The sequence below is a fragment of the Musa acuminata genome, chromosome BXJ1-6, assembly GCF_036884655.1.
Source record: "Musa acuminata AAA Group cultivar baxijiao chromosome BXJ1-6, Cavendish_Baxijiao_AAA, whole genome shotgun sequence".
In the NCBI taxonomy this organism is placed as follows: domain Eukaryota; kingdom Viridiplantae; phylum Streptophyta; class Magnoliopsida; order Zingiberales; family Musaceae; genus Musa; species Musa acuminata.
Window position 1 is genome coordinate 8,270,914 of NC_088332.1, and position 21,300 is coordinate 8,292,213.

The 21,300-nt window shown below is 39.8% G+C and overlaps 4 protein-coding genes across 4 annotated transcripts; all 4 read right to left on the reverse strand.

Annotated features, from left to right (window-relative positions):
- Window positions 1-87: 87 nt before the first annotated feature.
- On the reverse strand, window positions 88-3,387 carry LOC135675422 (receptor-like protein 37). Its single transcript, XM_065185577.1, has 2 exons — window positions 2,096-3,387; window positions 88-316 (listed from the first exon to the last, which is right to left on the reverse strand). Exons 1-2 carry the CDS (start codon window positions 3,385-3,387, stop codon window positions 88-90), a joined length of 1,521 nt encoding a protein of 506 aa, XP_065041649.1.
- Window positions 3,388-10,364: 6,977 nt separating this feature from the next.
- On the reverse strand, window positions 10,365-13,283 carry LOC135675423 (receptor-like protein EIX2). The gene is made up of 2 exons (XM_065185578.1): window positions 12,020-13,283; window positions 10,365-10,921 (listed from the first exon to the last, which is right to left on the reverse strand). Exons 1-2 carry the CDS (start codon window positions 13,281-13,283, stop codon window positions 10,365-10,367), a joined length of 1,821 nt encoding a protein of 606 aa, XP_065041650.1.
- A 909-nt stretch (window positions 13,284-14,192) lies between these two features.
- On the reverse strand, window positions 14,193-17,632 carry LOC135676024 (receptor-like protein EIX1). Its single transcript, XM_065186784.1, has 2 exons — window positions 14,628-17,632; window positions 14,193-14,440 (listed from the first exon to the last, which is right to left on the reverse strand). The coding sequence occupies exon 1, from the start codon at window positions 17,599-17,601 to the stop codon at window positions 16,090-16,092; it is 1,512 nt and encodes a 503-aa protein (XP_065042856.1). The 5' UTR covers window positions 17,602-17,632; the 3' UTR covers window positions 14,193-14,440; window positions 14,628-16,089.
- LOC135675424 (receptor-like protein EIX2) lies at window positions 14,630-16,027 on the reverse strand. Its single transcript, XM_065185579.1, has one exon. It carries the CDS (start codon window positions 16,025-16,027, stop codon window positions 14,630-14,632), a length of 1,398 nt encoding a protein of 465 aa, XP_065041651.1.
- Window positions 17,633-21,300: the final 3,668 nt, after the last annotated feature.

A 21,300-nucleotide genomic window follows, 5' to 3' on the forward strand; every position in this document is an offset into this window, starting at 1 on the left:
AAGAACGGGCATAGCGTGTGCAAGGAATCCTGCAGGGGAGGACGAGAGTCCACAATGGTCCTCCCAATCGTGGAATGCCATATAGACTCACCGATCCTTGTCAAAGTTGACTCCGGTCGCCAAGCGGTTCGAGTCCCCCACCGCGTGCCTTCGAAGAAGCTTCCACGGCTGCTGCGAACGGACTCGAAGTGACTTCTCCATCCTTTCTTCATCTCCTACTTTTTGATGGACGAGACGTGTGAGACTGCTACGGAAATGCCCCAACGTTGACTCGGTCAGTCTTCCTTTTCCATAAGCACATGACGTGAAAGCATGACTGTTTACATTAAGCGCATAATACCGTGGGATTCTTATGGCGTTATCTTCAGCATAGGTGTTGGCCAAGTCTCAGGTCATCGGATTAATGATTGAATCGGTGGATCGAGATTTAATATTAGTTTAAAAATAATATAATATACTGTAATATATTAAAAATACAAAATATATAACATAATATTATAAAAATATTGTTTTATAATAATTCAATGCATTCTTCACAATAATATTATTACATTCAACAATTATGTTTCCATCGTCATAATACACACAATATTTACAAAGATGAAACCAAAAAGAAAAGAGAGAGAGAGAGTTTGAAAAGTAACCATTACATGATCTCTAACACGATGTCATCTTGCAAGATTCAAACTTATTATGGATACAACACACAAGATACTCCTATTACATTGACTTTTTATGGCGTCCTCACTCTCAATCACTTGTTAATCTATTAATTCTTATTTTGATGACAACATAAGCTTTATCATACATTTTATCAAACATCTGAAAATAGAAAACCCTCCAATTTTTCTTGAACAACATGATGATAAACACGCTCCATAATCCAACCAAATATCCGAGTATGATACTCAGATAATATGATGGCATAAAGGATCCGTCTTTGTTGTCTTCTTTTATCACATTGGTACTTTTAAGATCGTAGCAACTCTTGTTGAGGGGAGCTCCACATAGATATACATTGCCAATATAAATGGATGAGTCATTGAGTGTTTGTAGTTGATTTCCCGAAGGAATAACTCCTGATAGATTGTTGTAAGACAAATTCAAGTGATTCAGAGAATACAGGTCTGACAAGCTTTGAGGAATACCTCCGGATAACTTATTAAATGACAGGTCCAGAGTTTCCAATAATTTCATGCCACCAATTGTCGCTGGTATTTGACCGATAAGATTATTTCTTGATAGATTTAAAGTTTGGAGTGCCGAAAGAGACCCAATTTCTAATGGGATTTCTCCGGTCAAATTATTATTTGAAAAGTCTATAATATTGACAAGGTAAACAATGATCGAAAAGATGATACTTTTTCCCTTTATAGTTAAAGTGATGCTATCATCATAAGTGCCATCAAAATACGACAAAGCATAACGCGACAAAGAATAACGCGACAAAGCAGGGCGATCGGCTGCCAATGGTCTATAAACTATATGTTGGTCTAGACTAGTCAATTTTCGTTGCCTATAAGTTTTTGTTGCATTTAAATTACCAAAGGAGCGTGGAATTGGACCTGATAAATTATTATTAGCAAGGTCGATAATATGTAGATGATGAAGTTGTCCAAGCTCTATAGGAATATTACCAAAAAACATATTTGAGCATAGCCGGAGTACCTCTAGTTTTTGAAAGTTTTGTGCAATCCACGTAGGTATGCTACCTGAGAATTTATTATCGCCAAGATCAAGAAAAACTAGTCCACTGCAATGTTTCAATGACAACGGAAGATGCCCATGTAGACTATTATTGTTTAAGTGCAAAGACCGAAGCTGAGTCAACTTTTCAATAGAGCTAGGAATTTCTCCCGAGAGCTTATTATCTGCTAGATTAATGTAGAAAAGGAAGTTTGTCTCTTGCCAACACCAAGGGATTTCACCTGATATTTGGTTGCTCGATAGATCGAGGATACGAAGTTGTGTCAAGTTGCAGATAAATGATGGTATGTTCCCACTGATATGGTTATGTGAGAGATCCAACAGTTCCAATTCTAGTGGGAGAGAGATTGATGACAACGATCCCGAAAAGCAATTATTATACATATACAAATAACGCAAGTAAGGTGGCAAACGAGGAATAGGGCCTTCAAGCAAATTCATACTTAGTTTCAGAATGGCCAGGTTTGTCATATCCTCCAAGGAAGTTGGCAAAGTACCATTAATCTGATTTTGGGAGAGATTTATAGATGAAGCAGAATTATTCCAAAACCAATCAGGCAAGACGTCCTCGATGCTTGTGTTCGACATACCCAAATCCTCAATGGAGTTTTGTGAACGGAGCCATCTTGGAAATGCAGGCCCCAACTTACAAGACTTCAGTTGAATGGATCGGAGTTGAAAAGGAGGAACCCAATTATAGTCTACTGAGATGACTAGGGAGTTTTCAGATAGATCGAGCTCACTTAGTTTGGTTAAGCGAGCGAAATGGAGTTCAGACACGGTGCCCTCTAGGGAATTACTAGAGAGAGAAAGAATATTGAGGTTGGAAAGCTTGCCGATCTCAGTAGGTAACGATCCAGAGAGTAAATTATTCGTGAGATTGATAAGTTCTAGACTATTCAAATTTCCAATCTCAGTGGGTACGGGACCTGAAAGTGAATTATCACTAAGATGAAGTTCTCTTAGATCGGCCAAATTTCCAATCCCAGCGGGTATGGCACCATGAAACATAGAAAAACTGAGATCAAGATAAGAGAGTCTGTGGAGTTTCCATAGCCATTTGGGGATGGTGGAGTTGAAGAGGTTGTCACTGATGTCCAGAGTGGCCAGTGCTGTGAGGTTGACATGGGAAAGAGAAGAGGGGATGTCGGTGAGGCCACAGTCATGTAAATGTAGCTCCTCTAGTGAGGACAACATGTTCACTGCTTGAAGCCAATCGTGGGAGGCCATGGAAAGGTTCACAAAGCTCATGTCGAGGTATCTCAAGGAAGTGAGACGCGAGAGCCAGTGCAGGCCATCGGTCGACAAGTCATTGTGGCTGAGGTTGAGACGCTCCAAATGAGTTAGCAGGAGCAAGGATGGTCTGATCTCACCTCCGATAGACGTCTCATTGTTTAGATAGTCTGGATTGAGGTTAAGCTCCACGACATGGCCGGTTGTGTCGTCACAGACCACCCCGCTCCATCTGCAGCAGTCTACTCGGCCTCGCCATGATGACAAACGGCTGGAAGGATCCTTGACGATGCCGGTTTTGAAGTCGAGGAGGGCGTCCCTCTCGCCCTCTACGCACCCCTTCGTCGTCGGCGTTGTTGCCGCCGTGAACAAAAGAATGCTCGTAATCCAAAGCCCGAAAGAGTAGTGCCGAGGCACAGGGTGTGTGGTTCTGGTGCAAGAGGCCATGATGCTATTTGGTGAGTGCATAGTGTACTGAGAGATGGTAGGCGGTGGAGGACATGTATATATAGAGTGGGTGGTGTGCGGGCGTGATGGCCCTCCCATCCCCAACCCATCATAGACTCCTGTGAAACGTGAAGATTGATGCGCTGGTAGCGATAGGCAGATAAAAAGACTTGACTTCAGTGGGATTCGACTCCTGCTGGACCTGCAGTGCGTGCACCGTGTAGCTTACTCAAACTTGGTTTCTACCTCGCCTGGGTCCCAACAACGAAAGAGATTGGTACTGGATTTTAAACTTGAAAGATACGGCCATTTAATCGGACTTGTTGGATTGCGTAGAACGTCTCATTCGGCCCGAATGCGATAGTGTGGAAACTAATTCATGCCTCCCTCATTCCACACGGTTTGATTCTGATGTCCGCACATCGGAACGCATCATCTTCTTAGCCAAGATAAAATGTATGGAGGCGATGAATACCATATTCCAGGGGTCGGAATGACGCCACCACATGTCAAACGTCATCACGGAAGACAACGTGGATGAAGACTCCGACCCACCGCAAACGATTCCTCACCCAAGATAACACGGTAACCCATCGCTTTACATGTAGCGTCCTTCCGAAAGAGGGAGACTCAACGATGTTTGTAGCGGAACGCACGCTTCGCTTTCACACGTGTGGAAGTCTTTGTTGGGAACCCAAAGGCACGCAACAAATTGATTCGTTTGACACACAAGTGGTGAAGATGATGAGGATTTCCCACCATTTCTGTGATGAATTTTGTGGGGATTTGTCCCCACAGGAGCGAAAGAAATGGCTGCAATTTTTCTTTTCTTTTTATCTCTTTCGTTTTCTACAAAATTGCACTTGTTTTTATTCCCTTCAAAATTAATGATTTCGTACTTATTTAAATTTAACTTGATTATGCAATTCTTATTACCTAATCACCAATAAAGATATAGATTTACAACGCAAATGGATGGATCCCAAGTTGATTCCCCTATGCTTTTGTTCCCGAGAGATCATCCTGGCTAACACCCAAATGGACGGATGACATGCACTGAGCTACCTTCGAGATGTGGGTGACTCCGTCAGTTTTTTTGTACGTAAGCGTGCTTGTTTTTGTTAATGATTACTGGAGAAGTTTATATAGTTATTGATAAAAGAAAAAACAATATTAAATCTAGTATAATATACATGTGAAATCTGGAGTCACTGGATCTAATGACTGATCGAATTACGCATTCATTAATAATTTTTCAAAAATAAATTATAATATAATTGTATTTTATATTGAACATATAAAATATATGAATAGTTATAAAATATATGAAAAATAAATAATTGTATGATTTCATTCAATCGTTTGCTTGTTCCAGCATTTATCATCTATATGTGAGAGACCAAACCATTCCTTGGATCCATCCCTACTTGAAATCATCATACGACCATCTAATCAACATACCATTACTGCAGCCAATCATAGAAAAACCAAGATTGGTCGTATAATATTTGTAATATTTCCAAGCATCTAATGAACGAACGAAAAAAAAAAAAAAAAAAAAGCTTGAGATTGTACGTCACATACATAACCTTCAAAACATGAAGTAGAGATACTTGTACATATTAACCTCATCACAACCTTTAATTCATCGTCAACCTAACCGTAACTTTATGTAAGTATAAAATTTATAATATGTTATATTAAATATAGAAATATTTTTTTATGTCAAGATTAAAATTAAATAATTAGATCTAATTTTATGATGTGTACCTTTTGATGTCATTTCACATAATCATTTAGATTGATGGTTAAGGAGAAGCGTTGAAAGAGAGACTTTAATCCATCAACTATAATCTATATTCCTCTTGTTTAGTTCTTATAGGTCATGTCCATTTATAAGTAAGAACAGACGGTCTAGAATAAGTAATTAAGATAGTTCCTCATATCTCCTAAGGAATCCTATTCTAATATACTCGCGAATATATTGTAATAGAATCCAATTAGTTATATTATATATATCTTATCCAATTATAAATGACCACAAAATTTAATATTCTCCCACTTCACCCATTAATTGATAAGATATAAAAAAGATATTTAAATCAAAATAAATAAAATAAAACTTATTTAAAAATAATTTTACCTAATTGGATTCCAAAGAATTTTGAAAAATATTTTATACATGGCCATTAATTTTAAAATAAACCAATAAGTCTAATATATAATAATACTATATTAAGTTCAACTATCAATGCGAGTTATAACGGTTGTATTTCATCAATGTCATACTCCTTTCTATATATCACAACATCGTTAGTCTTTCCTAATATAGTTCATAATGACCATATAATTTGTCTTATCAAGACAATTATGTTTTTACATTCAACTATAATATACATAAATATAAATATAAATATGATATCAAAAATAAATAACTTTAATTAAGCAAGAAAAATATCAATAATAGCATCCATCTAAACATGCATCACCATATCTTTTATGACTTGCTCACAAGCCTCGTTCTAAGAATATATTCTTTAAATATTTTATATTATAAAATTTTTATTAATAGATCAGAAATCATCATAGTGGTGCTCAGGTTGTCAATTTTTTCTCTAACTATCAAGTACTTTATTTCGATATGCTTAGAACCACTATAGTACTTGTCATTCTTATAGGAAAAAATTACTGTGGTATTATCACAAAATATCTTCAATGGCCTGGTAATCGAGTTAACCACACCAAGTCCTAAGATAAAATTTCACAGCTATAAAACTTGATTTGTGCCCTCAAAGCATACCACAAATTCAACTTTCATTGTTGATGATACAATAAGCGATTACTTTACACTTTTCTTAGAAATTACCCCACCAGCTAACCTGAATACAAATCCTAAAGTGAACTTCCTACTATCGAGGCAATTTACAAAATCAGCATATGAATATTCTATTACTTCAAGCTGATCTGATCTCCTATATGTGAGCATATAATCTTTCGTCCTCTATAGATATCCATTACTTTCATTGCAGCTTTCCAATGTTCAATTCCTGGGTTGCTTTGGTATCTTCTTAGCATTGTAACTACAAAACTAATATATGATCTTGTACAATATAATAGACTTTCAATTGAACACCCATAACAAATATTTTTTATTTGATTCTTTTCTAAGTCATTTTTCGGGCATTGGTTTTGACTAAATTTTTTACCTCTAGTAATAGATATATCATTAGCTCATATTAAATCTCTTCAAGATACGATTAATATATGCTTTCTGAGTCAATCTTAATAATCCTTGAGATCTATTCTCGAATATCTCAATGTCAATAATATATGCTGTCTCATTCATATCAACCATTTTAAAGTTCTTATTGAGAAATATCTTGGTTTCGTGCAATAAACCAAGATCACTACTGGCAAGTAAAATATATGTTGATTCTCATATTTTGATGATGAAACCAATTAATATGTGTTTATGATTTGATCTACGTTTTGAGTGACGCAGGATGCTTCGATTAGGGAGAGACAATTAAAGTATGAAGAATCATGTTGGGCTGATGGAACATGTCAGAAGATTGAACGTCGAGCCGAATGATCGGTCGACATATTGATAGAAGGCTTCGGGCCATGGTTTCGGGCATCGAGCCAAGAAGAGCGAATATTACGATAAGGATATCAGAGTTGCGGAGGTCAACTGGTCGATTGGGCAATGGCCCTGCAAGAGAGGAGGATGCACCGAAGAATCGGATGAAGCATCAATAGACTAATGACATGTCGAACGACATGATTCATGCTTAGTAATAATTGTCTAGATCAAAGTGTGTTTTTATGTGTGCAGGATTAACTACGATAGCAAGACATAAAGCAAAATGAAGTCCCGGAGTCAAGAATGCGATTTTGTTGGGAGTTCGAGAGTTCGTCGGAAGTCTAAATGTTCGTCCTACCGGAACCAACCGAGAAGTCTAGGAGCTTGCCAAAGAAGCTCGTCGAAACTACCCAAGAAGATCATCATGAAGTCCAGGAGCTCGCCGGGAGTTCGCTAGAACTTTACCGAGAGATCATCAAAAGTTCGCCGGAAGATCGTCAGAAGCTCGCTGGAAGAAACCTTGACTTATCAGGCTTATTTAGCTTAGTGTATGCCTTAGAATTCATAGTTAGCATATAATTGAGATTAAAATTTGACCAACCCAATTAGGGGCTAGTTGGGCCCATGTAAGAACTATGTTGGGCCCAATAAAAGGCCCAAACAATGACCTAAGAGGTAGCATCGTCGTGACACAGTCTCTGAGACTGTGTCAGAGACTGTGTCAGGCGGTGGTACCGCCAGTCTGGGTGGTGGTATCGTCCAGACAAAGTCTCCGAGAGACTGTCAAGCAGTGGTACCACCCAGCACAGGCTATGGTACCTCCCGTACCTAGGAAACCCGGGATAAGATCTTTTTAGGCTCCAAGTTTGAATCAACTTGAGGCCTATAAATACCTCTTTCATCCTTGGTTAACATACACAAGCACAGAGAATTTAAAAGTGAGAAAATGCTATTATAATCTTTTGAGAAATTTCCTCCTCTACTGTAAGTCTAGAATTCATTTTAAGAGAGGAGTGAGTGCTTATAAAGGTTGTCTCCTAAACCTGTAAAATGGAGAAGAGGGGTGTAAAAAGGTAGTTAATCTTCCTCCATTGAAAGAAGATCGATAGTGGATGCCGGTGGCCTCGACGGAAGAGGAATCGATAGAGTGGATGTAGGTCACACGACCAAACCACTATAAAATTCTGGTTTGCTTTTCTTTTGTGCAATTTACCTTACTTCAAACATCCTTACTTAATGCTATACTCTTCCGTACACTCTTAAGTTATCTTCCGAAGAATCGATTTTAATCGAACGAATATTTTCAAACCGACGTAATTTTATTGTTGCATTAATTCAACCCCCCCCCCCCCCCAACCAATCTTAGTACCAACTCGTTCCTAGTATATACACTGATCAACAGTGTTTTTATTAAATTCGAAGGAAGTAATAGTATTATGAAACTTTATATACTATTGTCTAGAAGTTTATTTAAGGCAATAAATAGATTTATTAAGTTTATAAGCCCAACTTTCTTTTTCCTTTTCGATGAATCATTTAGGTTATTTCATATAGATTTTCTTAACTAAATCCCTATTCAGAAATATTATTTTTACATCCATCTGATGTAACTCAAGATCATAATAAGCTACTAATGCCATTACGATTCTCAACGAGTCCTTTTTAGAAACTAGAGAAAAAGTCTCATTATAGTAGTCGATGTCTTTTTTCTGAAAAAAATCTTTAGCCACAAGTCTGACTTTATATCATTTAATATTACCCGTTGAGTCATGTTTTATCTTAAAGATCCATTTACAACCAACTCTTTTATAATTATTGAGTAATTCAATAAATTCCTAAACATTATTTTAGACCATTGATTTTAACTCTTCTTGCTTTGCATCATACTATTTTTCATAGTCGTTATTTTTTATGGCTTGTGAAAATAAAAAGGGGTCTCTTTTTATTTCTATATCATAATCTAATTCTTGTATATATACTACATAATCATCAGTAATTGTATATTTCCTTTTTCTTCTAGATCTTCTCAAAGCTATCAATTGTGATTGTTCTACAAGTTTATCAGTAGCGACATCAACATCATGCAAGAGTTCTCATTAATTTGAGGAACGACAATCTCTCAAATAAGAGATTATATAAAAGAATTAACCTGATCTCCTCGATATCAAGGTTAGAGAGAAGAGTTGAGAGTGACTTTGATCCCTCAACTATAATTTTTTTTCTTCTTGTTTAGTCTTTAAATGTCATGTTTATTTATAAGTAAGAGTAGAGGGTCTAGAATAAATAACTAGGAGAATTTCTCAATTTTAGAAAAAATAGAAGACAAAAAAAATTATTGAAGAAGCTTCGTTGTACTCAAATATCCCTCACCTATAGGAGATTTCCTCAAAATCTTATCTGCTATCTATCATGTCGCAAAGTAGAAAGACCGATGGTCTTGAAAGATATTTGCGAACTAAGATACTGTACGTGGCCATTTAACGGCCTCATATTGGATTCCACACTGGCTCTGCTCCAAAGCCTTGTTAGACCTGTCGTTCATTGCACACAATCTTCCAGGCTATTACTTTGCTGCTTCAATAATTCGTAAAAAAGATAATTAAAAATTAGATGGAAGAGATGTGAATTCATATGTAATTTTAGACTATATAAAGGCATCGAAATAAGCCCATTCTCTGTCTTTACCCATCGCCTCAGCCTCGATGGGAACCCTTTTCTACGACTCGGGTGAGATCCCTACCGTAGCGGCTACCTTTCTCGCAAGCACCGCAATGGTAGGTTGGGCTGCTCACTCTGCCTGCAGTATGTGGAGTAAACCTCGATACGAATCGTCGATGCGACTTGGTGCTTCGGAAGATGGATTTCCGAAACGTGGAGTAAATCTTGATTTCGTGATGGCAAAGGAGAGAAGCCACATCCAAACCGTGAGATCGTCACTGCAAAATGCCAAAGGAACCATGCAATGGATCGCCAAGGACGTCGTCGTACAACAGACAGCGATCATACACCCTAAAAACAATGGCTCATCACAGCGCCCAACGATCAACGATGCGAAATGTCAAGAACACCATGTGATCACCGACGACAATGAAAAGAATCTGTAAAGAATGGTGATCTTTATATCAGACTTCGGCTAAGGAACCACTCGTAGCGATAACTGATAACAATGTTAAATCAGTGCAGTTTTGTCGTCTCCGATGGTGCCTGTTTATGCGAGAGAGATCTGTGCGGTCAATGATAGAAGAAGAAGGATTCCCAAACCAGACGAGTTGTTCTCGATGCCTCCTACATGGGAACAGAAACAGAGTTTGAGATTAACATTTCATAATCTTCAAAACGAGATCCTTTTTGACAGATGAAGTGGATCACACTTATAACACGAAAGAAACTTGCATCACATTCGACCAGCTGCGTCATGCCAATTTCGCATTCTTATCTTGATTGCCACATACGCTTTGTCGTACATCTTGTCCACCGTTGCAAAATAGAAGAGCCTCCAATCTTTCTTGAACAGCATGATCACGAACACACTCCATAAGCCGACCAAATATCCGAGCCCGGTACCAAAGTAAAATGACAGCACATGAGATCCTTGTTCGTACTCCTCCTCCGTCGAATCGACGTTGGGATCGTCGGAGCAACTCTTGGTCACCGGAGGTCCACAGAGATGGACATTTCCGATATAAATGGATGCATCCTCCAGCGTCCGAAGTTGATTCCCCGATGGAATCGCTCCCGATAGATTGTTGTAAGACAGATTCAAGTGGTTCAGAGAATTCAGCGCAGAAAAGCTTTGAGGAATGACTCCGGATAACTTATTGAATGACAGATCCAGAGTTTCCAATGATTTCATGGCACCAATTGCCGCTGGAATTTGGCCGACAAAATTGTTTCTTGATAGATTTAAAGTTTGGAGCATTGAAAGAGACCCAATTTCTATGGGGATTTCTCCTGTGAAATTATTATTTGAAAGATCTATAATGTTGACAAGGTAAAGAATGATTGAAAAATTATAATATCTTCCCTTTATAGTTAGAGCGATGCTATCATCATACTTGTCAAAAGGCAACAAAGCAGGGCGGTCCTTTACAAGGGGACTATAAAATACTCGTTTGTCTCGACGAGTCAAATGCGGTCTCGAACGAGTTGTAGCATTTAAATTGCCAAAGGAGTGTGGAATTGGCCCTGATAATTTATTATTAGCAAGGTCGATAACATGTAGATAAGCAAGTTGCCCAAGCTCTGCAGGAATGTTACCGGAAAACATATTTGAGCGTAGTCGGAGTACCTCTAGGTCTAGAAAATTTTGTGCAATCCATGTAGGTATGCTACCCGAGAATTTATTATTGCCAAGATCAAGAAAAACTAGTGCACTGCATTTTTTCAATGATGATGGAAGAAGCCCATGTAGTTTATTATTGTTTAAGTGGAAAGACTCAAGCCAAATCAAATTTTCAATAGAGCTGGGAATTTCTCCCGAAAGCTTATTATTTGCCAGATTAATGGAGGAAAAGTAGTTTGTCTCCTGCCAACACGAAGGGATTTCACCTGATATTTGGTTGCTCGATAGATCGAGAATATCAAGTCGATGACAGTTGCAGATAAAGGACGGTATGCTCCCGTTAATATGGTTACGTGAGAGATCCAAGATTCTCAATTCTAGTGTGGGAAAGATTGATGGCAATGATCCTGATAAAGAATTACAAGCCAGATTCAAATAACGCAAGTAAGATAGCAAAACCAAGGAAGTTGGCAAAGTGCCGTTAATTTGATTTTGGGAGAGATTTATAAAAGAAGCAGAGTTATTCCAAAACCAATCAGGCAAGACGTCCTCGATGCTTGTGTTCGACATATCCAAATATTTAATGGAGTTTTGTGAACGGAGCCATCTTGGAAACGCAGGACCCAACTTACAAGAACTCAGTTTAATGGATCGGAGTTGAAAAGGAGGAACCCAATTGTGGTCTATTGAGATGACTAGGGAGTTTTCGAATAGATCAAGCTCACTTAGTTTGGTTAAGTTAGCGAAATGGAGTTCAGACATGGTACCCTCCAGGGAATTACTAGACAGAGAAAGAATAGTGAGGTTGGAAAGCTTGCCGATCTCAATGGGTACGGGACCTGAAAGTGAATTTACGTTAAGATAAAGCTCTCCTAGACCAGTCAAATTCCCAATCTCAACAGGTATGGGACCTGAAAGTGAATTATCGTTAAGATAAAGCACTCCTAGACTAGTCAAATTCCCAATCCCAGCAGGTATGACTCCGAAGAGTGAATTATGATCAAGATAAAGCTTTCTTAGACCAGTCAAATTCCCAATCCCAGCAGGTATGGGTCCAAAGAGTGAATTATCACGCAGATCGATAAGTTTTAGACTATTACAAATTCCAATCTCAGTGGGCACGGGACCTGAAAGTGAATTATCACTAAGATGAAGTTCTCTTAGACCAGTCAATTTTCCAATCCCAGCAGATATGGCACCATGAAGCATAGAAGAACTGAGATCAAGATAAGAGAGGTTGTGGAGTTTCCATAGCCAGTTGGGGAAGGTGGAGTTGAAGAGGTTGCGATGGAGATCGAGAGTGGCCAGTGTCGTGAGGTTGACATGGGAAAGAGAAGAGTGGAGATTGGTGAGGCCACAGTCTTGTAAATGTAGCTCCTCTAGTGAGGACAACATGTTCACCGCTTGAAGCCAATTGTGGGAGGACATGGAAAGTTTCATTAAGCTCATGTCGAGGTATCTCAAGGAAGTGAGACGCGAGAGCCAGTGCAGGCCATCGATCGTTAAGTCATATAGTGAATTTAGGTCGAGATAGCGGAGCCTGGACAGGTTGCCCAGCTGGGGAGGAATGGCTCCGCTGAAGTTGGACGAGGAGAGGTCGAGATACGTCAACTCGGTAAGGGAACCCAAAAATTTCGGGATTTGGATCCCACCGAAGTCATTGTAGCTGAGGTTGAGGCGCTCCAAATGAGTTAGAAGGAGCAAGGATGGTCTGATCTCACCTCCGATAGACGTCTCATAGTTATAAGGGTTGGAATTCTGGAGGTTGAGCTCCACGACATGGCCGGTTCTGTTGTCACAAACCACCCCGCTCCATCTGCAGCAGTCTACTCGGCCTTGCCATGATGACAAACGGCTGGAAGGATCCTTGACGATGCCGGTTTTGAAGTCGAGGAGGGCGTCCCTCTCGCCCTCTACGCACCCCTTCGTCGTCGGCGTTGTTGCCGCCGTGAACAAAAGAATGCTCGTAAGCCAAAGCCCGAAAGAGTTGTGCCGTGGCACAGGGTGTGTGCTTCTGCTGCAAGAGGCCATGCTATTTGGTGAATGCATAGTGTACTGAGAGATGGCAGGCCGTGGAGGACAAGTCCATATATAGAGTCGCTGTGTGGGCGTGATGGCCCTCCCATCCCAGACTCCAGTGAAACGCGGAGATTGATGCGCTGGTGGCGATAGAGATAAATAAAGACTTGACTTATGTGGTATTTGACTCCTTCTGGTCCTGCATTGCATGATAGTGTACCTTAGTCAAACTTGGCTTCCACCCCGCCATTTAAACAAAGAAAGAGATTGGTACTGGATTTCAAACTTGAAACAGATGTTCTTCAACTTCACGCAACATCTGGCCTAACACCACCGTCAATCGATAATACTAGGGGTTGTCGTCCGCAATACCACCTCGTGTCGAATTATCGATTTCCCAACTTTAATATAGTTCATCTTTCTTAGGTTTTCTCATAAGCTTCTTGCATGTTTTTCTTCCACGTCGAGAAAGTAAAGAGGGTATTTTCCTGATCTTTTCTTTTTCAGAGTTTTCATTTACATCTTCGTTTCTCCTCAGGAGTTCTCACTCGGTATCTTATTTCATCATCGACGCATCTTAACTCTTTCACACGCAAGGAATATGACTTGTCCCACAGCCTCAAAAGCACTCAAATGCACCGAAACGACACATATGTTTTCCCTCGAAAGAAAATTGATGTTGCCACCTACACTAAATGCAACATCGATATCGGATGAGGTGTACATTATCCGTGTTGAAAGGGACCAAATCAAACAAACAATTATCATGGAGTTGCTATCAAAGAAGAAACAAATATGCAAGTTATCACCTATTTTCTTGGAATTGACAGGCAAATGGCGAGTCACAGGGTTCTTTATTACAACAAGAAGTTTCTCCCGCTTCGTACTTCATTTTAGGAACAATTGGGCTGCAGCAATTACAAAAGGGATGTAGATATTGTCACAGATTAAATTGATTGAACCCACATATACAATGCTTGACGGGGAAACAGTGATAGACCACAGAAACGCTTGAAAGGCCTCGGGATGCGGACATATGGTTTGATTTCAATAAGAACTCCCTGTCTCTGTTTTCACATAGACAGCCTGCAGCCTACCAGCCTTGTAAGGGGGCTATCAAATATCGCGAGAAGTGCCTAACATCATCGTCATCAAGTCGACATTTTAGTCTGCAAGTTAACGAAGACATAAAACTTCTAATGGAAGATAGGAGCAAAGTGATATACATATATTTTTAATGTAGAAGTATGAACACAAAATTCAAATAAATGAAGTGAAGCAAATGGGAATTCATTAACTTTTGAGTACGTCCCTTTTGAGTACTCAAACACATTATGTATAATACAATAACGTTACCTTCACTTTTGAGTACGTCTCTCTCCTTTATTGATCCTCCATCCGTTGATCTTTATCTTGATTGCCACACACGCTTTGTCATATAATCGATCAATCATTCGAAAATAAAACATCCTCCAATCTTCCTTAAATAGCATGATGATAAACACGCACCACTGTCCAACCAAATAACCGAGTGTGATGCCAAAGTAAAATGAAAAGGCATGAAATCCTTCTTCCTCCTCCTCGTATGTCGCATTGATATTTGTCTTCTCGAGGCAACTCTTGCTAACCGGAGGGCCACAAAGATTCGCATTACCGATGTAACTGGATGCTGCAAGTGTTTGAAGTTGATAACCCGATGGAATGGCTCCTGATAGATTGTTATAAGACAGATTCAAGTCACTCAGATAATTCAGGCCTGAAAAGCTTCGAGGAATGGATCCGGACAAGTCATTGAATGATAAGTCAAGAGTTTCCAGTGATTTCATTCCGCCAATAGTACTCGGAATCATACCTCCAATGCTATTTCTTGATAGATTTAAAGTTTGAAGTGCGTAAAGGTACCCGATCTCCGTGGGGATTGCTCCGGTCAGAGAATTATTTGAAAGGTCGATGCTCTTCACAAGATATAGAATAGACGAAAAGGTTACTTCTCGTCCCTTTGTAGATAGAGTTATGTTGTCTCGGAACGGAGACTTTATAGATAGAGTTATGCTTTCGCGGAACGGAGACAACTCCATGTCGGTCGTAAAAGTGGAAGACATCGACTTTGACATGGAAATTATGGCGCTGAAATTACCAAATGAGCGTGGTATGATCCCTGATAGCTTGTTATCGGCAAAGTCAATGATCTGAAGATTACTTAGTTGACCAAGCTGTGGCGGAATGTTGCCTGACAACATATTCGAGCGTAGCGACAGTACCTCCAGATATCGAAAGCTTTGTCCGATCCATGCCGGTATGTTGCCCCAAAAATGGTTGCGACCGAGGTCGATGACAGCTAACTGGCTACAACTTTGCAACGATGGTGGAAGATATCCATGGAGGCGGTTGTTATTCAGGTGCAAGGACCTGAGCTTGGTCAAGTTTCCGATGGAGTTAGGAATCTTTCCACCGAGCTTATTATTCGCCAGATTGATAAACCAAAGTTCATTTGCCTCTTGCCAACACCGAGGTATTTCTCCTGAGATTTGATTGTTCGACAGATCGAGGGCAGAGAGCAGCTGCAAAGTGCAGACGTAGGATGGTATACTCCCGTTAATATGGTTGTTTGAGAAGAACAAGTATTCCGACACCGGTGCAAAGGTCGATGGTAGCGGTCCTGAGAGAGCGTTGCTTGATAGATCCAGTGCTTGTAGGAGTGGTGGCGAAACAGGGATGAGACCTTGGAACAGATTAGAGCTCAAATTTAGGAACATCAAGTTGGTTAGACTCTCCAAGGATGCCGGCAGAGTACCGGAAATCTTGTTGTGGGACAGATTTATGACCATAATGGACGAGGAAGAAGAATTCCAGAACCAGTCAGGCAAAGTGTCCTCGATACTCGTGTTGACAAATTCAAATCCACGATGGATTCCTGTGAGCGCAGCCATCTGGGAAACGAAGGGCCCAGCTTACAGGAATCCAGACCGATTGTCTCGAGTTGGAAAGGTGGAATCCAGTCATGGCCTATTGCGATGTCCAAGGAGTTCCTGTACAAGTATAAGACATCTAGCTTGGCAAGGTTGGCGAGATGGAGTTCGGACATGGTACCTTTCAGGGAATTGAGGGAGAGATCAAGAGAGGTTAGGTTGGAAAGCTTGCCGATCTCAGGTGGTACGGATCCATAGAGAGAATTCTGACCCAAGTCGAGCGTTGTTAGAGCAGTCAAATTACCAATCTCGGCAGGTATGGGACCAGTGAGTCGATTGCCACTGAGGTGCAGCTCCTTGAGACGAGTCAAACTCCCAATCGCAGCAGGGATGCGGCCAGTGAGTGAGCAGTTGATCAGATATACCTGTGAGAGACTAGTCCGATTCCCTGCTTCCACTTGCATGGGACCTCTGAAGGAATTAAAGCTGAGGTCGATGCTTGTTAGACTCCTCGAACTCCAAATCTCCGCGGGGAGAGGACCAGAGAGTGAATTAGCGCTGAGGTCAAGCTGCGTCAGACGAGTCAATCTCCCGATCCCAGCAGGTAGCTCGCCATGCAACTTTGAATCGCCAAGAACAAGATAGGACAGGTTGCGGAGTTCTAGAAGCCAGTTGGGGAAGGTAGAGTTGAAGAGGTTGCCACAGAGATCGAGAATGGTCAACGTCGTGAGGTTGACATGGGAAAGAGAAGAGGGGAGGTCGGTGAGGCCACAGTATGGTAAATGTAGCTCCACCAGTGAGGACAACATGTTCACTGAGTGAAGCCAATCGTGGGAGGCCATGGAAAGGTTCACACCGCTCATGTCGAGGTATCTCAAGGAAGAGAGACGCGAGAGCCAGTGCAGGCGATCGCTCGATAAGCCATACGAATGGAGATCGAGCGAGCGGAGGCTGGACAGGTTGCCCAGCTGGGGCGGAATGGCTCCGCTGAAGTTGGACCAGGAGAGGTTGAGATACGTGAGCTTGGGGAAAGAGCCCAGGAAGGTGGGGATCGGTGACCCCCCGAAGTCATTGTGATTGAGATCCAAGCGATCCAAATGCGTTAAAGAGAGCAAGGACGGACTGATCTCACCCCGCAGAGCCGCCTGATTCGCCTCGACAGTCATGTCCTCCGAATTCTGGAGGTTGAGCTCCACGACGCGGCCTGTGGTGTCGTCGCACACCACGCCGTTCCATCTGCAGCAGTCTACTAGGCGACGCCACGAGGACATGCGGTGGGACGGATCTACGATGCGGGCTCTGAAGGTGAGGAGGGCGTCCCTCTCCACCTCAGTGCACCCCTTGGCCGACGCCGTGGTTGTGAGCACGAAGAGCAGAATGCTGGTGAGCCAGAGACGCGTGCTTCTCCTGGGATTGGCCATCTTTGATTGGTGAATGGCTACTTCTTTTATGGAGAAATCGCAGACGATGGAGGGCATGTATATATATTACACAGGAGGCGTCCGGTTGGCCAAAGGTCACACCTCGCATGCGAACAGCCACTGGGTCTGCATCCTGCATCTCATCCGTCCATCAGAGTGTGAGATGACATGAAGGGAAAGGTGAGACGTAGGATTGCAATGACCCGTTCGGATTAGAGAGTCCCGTTGGGTGTGGAAGATGGCCGATGTGACCTGAGAAGCTTTAAGTTCACGGGCGTAAGGGACGGGCGATGCTCCAGTAAATGTGGGGTGTCCCATCCGAAGACTAAGAGATATTTATCCTATCGCCACTTGGAATTTGTCCAACCTAAATGATTTTAGTTTGTCGATGAGTGAGCCATTCGCAATGCGGTGGTATCTTTCATGCTTACCTAATAAGTGACGCGAGATGATAAATAAAAATGTAACATAAAAAATAAATAAAAATGAAAATAAGAGAAACCAGCGATGTTATTTATGAGTTCTTCGTACCCAACACAAATAATTCAACGAGGGTGGAAATAAATGTTACTAATTACGTTTTATCGATAAGGACTTTTCAAAAACCTATGGGACGTATGTAAACGAATGCAATTATATCTATTTGTGTTACATAAATAATTTTAGAAATCAACTTTCCTCTATGAGCTTCCAGATTATAAATTTATCAAAAAATAAAATTTAATTTTACTTATTTTCTAAATGAGAGATCCTCAAACTATAAATAGCCAATGACTTTGAAATGTTCAAATAATTTTTTTTGATTTTTAATTTTTTTTGAAAAAACATTTGCTTTCGGACGGTCCCATCCTAAATATCTCTTTTGGTTGTTATTTTTTTTCTTTTTTATTTCGATAGTGATAGTCTTGTTCATTATCATCTCATTTTTTAGTGGACATTATCAAGTCCCAGATGTTTTCTCGCATTCAGGAGATTCGATCTTCCATAACAAGCTTAATTGTTTATTCGCTCCTATTATTCATATCATCATGATCTTCGACGTTGCTTACCTCAAAGGCTCTCTTACATATATGCTCTTCATTCTTCATCACTCATCTTATGCAAAATCTATAGTTTTTCACTTTCTTTCTACCCTATCTCGTTATTTTTTATTTATCATTGTCACATTCATCACTCATCTTATGCAAAATCTATAGCTTTTCACTTTCTTTCTACCCTATCTCGTTATTTTTTATTTATCATTGTCACATCTTTCTCTTTTCTCGCATTCAATATCTATTGCTTTAAATCTATCATCATTTCAACCTCATATTCATCTTTGTCCGTCAAACCAACCTCCCCTTGAATTATACTTGCATCTAGCTTATCCATCATCCACGAAAGGTCATGGTGAAAACATAATTAAACTTATTGTCAAAGATTGAGTCATCATGAAAGTGAGACAATTTTAAGATAACCGACAATGCTCATATGATGAAGGAGGTGACGATGACCAAGAGGACCATGTCTCGTATGAAAGGAGAAAAAACTATAAATAAGGCCGAGGAATATTTAGGATATTAAAAATAAATAAATAAATATTTCAAAATGAGGGTTTCATTGTAAAAGGAACTTAAAAACAGAGATGTTTTTAGAAAAATCACCCTTTGATTTTTCCTGTGCCTGAGAAATTATTGTGGTTGAATTTCTTATTATATATATATATATATATATATATATATATATATATATATATATATATATATATATGCTTTATTTTCTCCTCGAGTGTGGACACAGGACTAATTCATAGTCAATGCATCAATGTCGGAAAACATCTTCTTTTACATCAAATGCTGGAAGACCCATAGTGTAGTTGAACTTCAATATCAAGCGTCTGTTTTTGCCAGATCCGAATGCAGAACAACAAGTTTATGACTCTCGAAACCTTTCGTGAAGCGAAGACTCTGTAGGCTGCAGCAGCATGGAGACCACGGGCACCACAGCAGAGGAGGAGGACATTATACTGGTGAGAGTACAACCTGACGGATTCAGAGATTAATTCTACTATATTTCCACGGAACCTTCCAAACGAAAACGAGTGCCGTCGCCATCAGGCTCCAAGGAAAGCGCGTGGAAAGAGTCCAACGGTAGCGCAGTTTAGCAAGATGAATCCACCCTCCCCGGGGAAGTCTTCCCTTCACTCCTTTTTCATGTCGATCTGGAAGAAACCAATGACTGATGGCCTCGAAAGAGATAGATTCCCGAAATGTGGAGTAAATCAGGCTTATAACACAGAAGAAACTTGCATCACATTCAACCGGCCTTCCTTTGATTGCTGCGTCATGTCAATTTCGCATTCTTATCTTGACTGCCACATACGCTTTGTCGTACATTTTGTCCACCGTTGCAAAATAGAAGAGCCTCCAATCTTTCTTGAACAGCATGATCACGAACACACTCCATAAGCCGACCAAATATTCGGATTAGAGAGTCCCGTTGGGTGTGGAAGATGGCCGATGTGACGTGAGAAGCTTTAACTTCACCGGCGTAGCGGACCGGTGATGCTCCAGTAAATGTGGGGTGTCCCATCCGAAGACTAAGAGATATTATCCTATCGCCACTTGGAATTAGTCCAACCTAAATGATTTTAGTTTGTCGATGAGTGTGTCATTCGCAACGTGGTGGTATCTATCATGCTTACCTCCTAATAAGTGACGCGAGATGATAAATAAAAATATAACATAAAAAATAAATAAATAAAACACAAATAAAAATGAAAATAAGAAGAATCAACGATGTTATTTATGAGTTCTTGGTGCCCAACACAAATAATTCAATAACGATGGAAATAAATGTTACTTAATTACGTTTTATCGATAAGGACATTTCAAAAACCTATAGGATGTATGTAAATGGATGCAGTTATATATATTTGTATTACATAAATAATTTCAGAAATCAATTTTCCTCGATGAGCTTCCCTTTCATCCTATCAGAAATTTGTCAAAAAAAAATAAAATTTAATTTTACTAATTTTCTAAATTATAGATCTTAAAAAATAAATGGCCACATTATAGACTTGAAATTTCCAAATAAATTTTATTTGATTTTGAATTTTTTTTCTCAAAAAACCTTTCTTTCTACATGTTTCCCATCTTCAATGTCTCTTTTGATTGTTAAAATCTTTTTTTTCTTTCTTTTTGGCATTTGTTATTGTTATCATTTCCTCCTTTGAGTTTTCTCTCTTTCATCATAATTTATGTCTTCGCTCTTATCATTCATCATAATTTTCAACTTTGTCTACTTTCAAAGCTCTCTTACAAATATGTTCTTCGTTCTCCGTTACTCATCCTACTCCAAATTTATAGTCTTTCATTTCATTATTATTATTTTATTTATTATGATCATCTCTTTTTCCTCCCTCACCTTCGACATTTATTGCTTTGACTCATCATCATTTCAGCCTCATTTTCTTCTTTGTCCATCAAATCAATCCCTAAATTATATTCGTATGCAGTTTATCAATCATTATGTCATGACAAAAACAAGAATAGATTTATTATCAAAGATTAAATCTTTGTGAAAGCGAAACAACTCAAAATTAATCGATAATACTCATCCAAAGGAGGATGTGACGATAACCTTGAACGCCACATCCCATATGAAAAGAGACACATATAACTGAGGAACATTTAGGATATTAAAAATAAATAAATA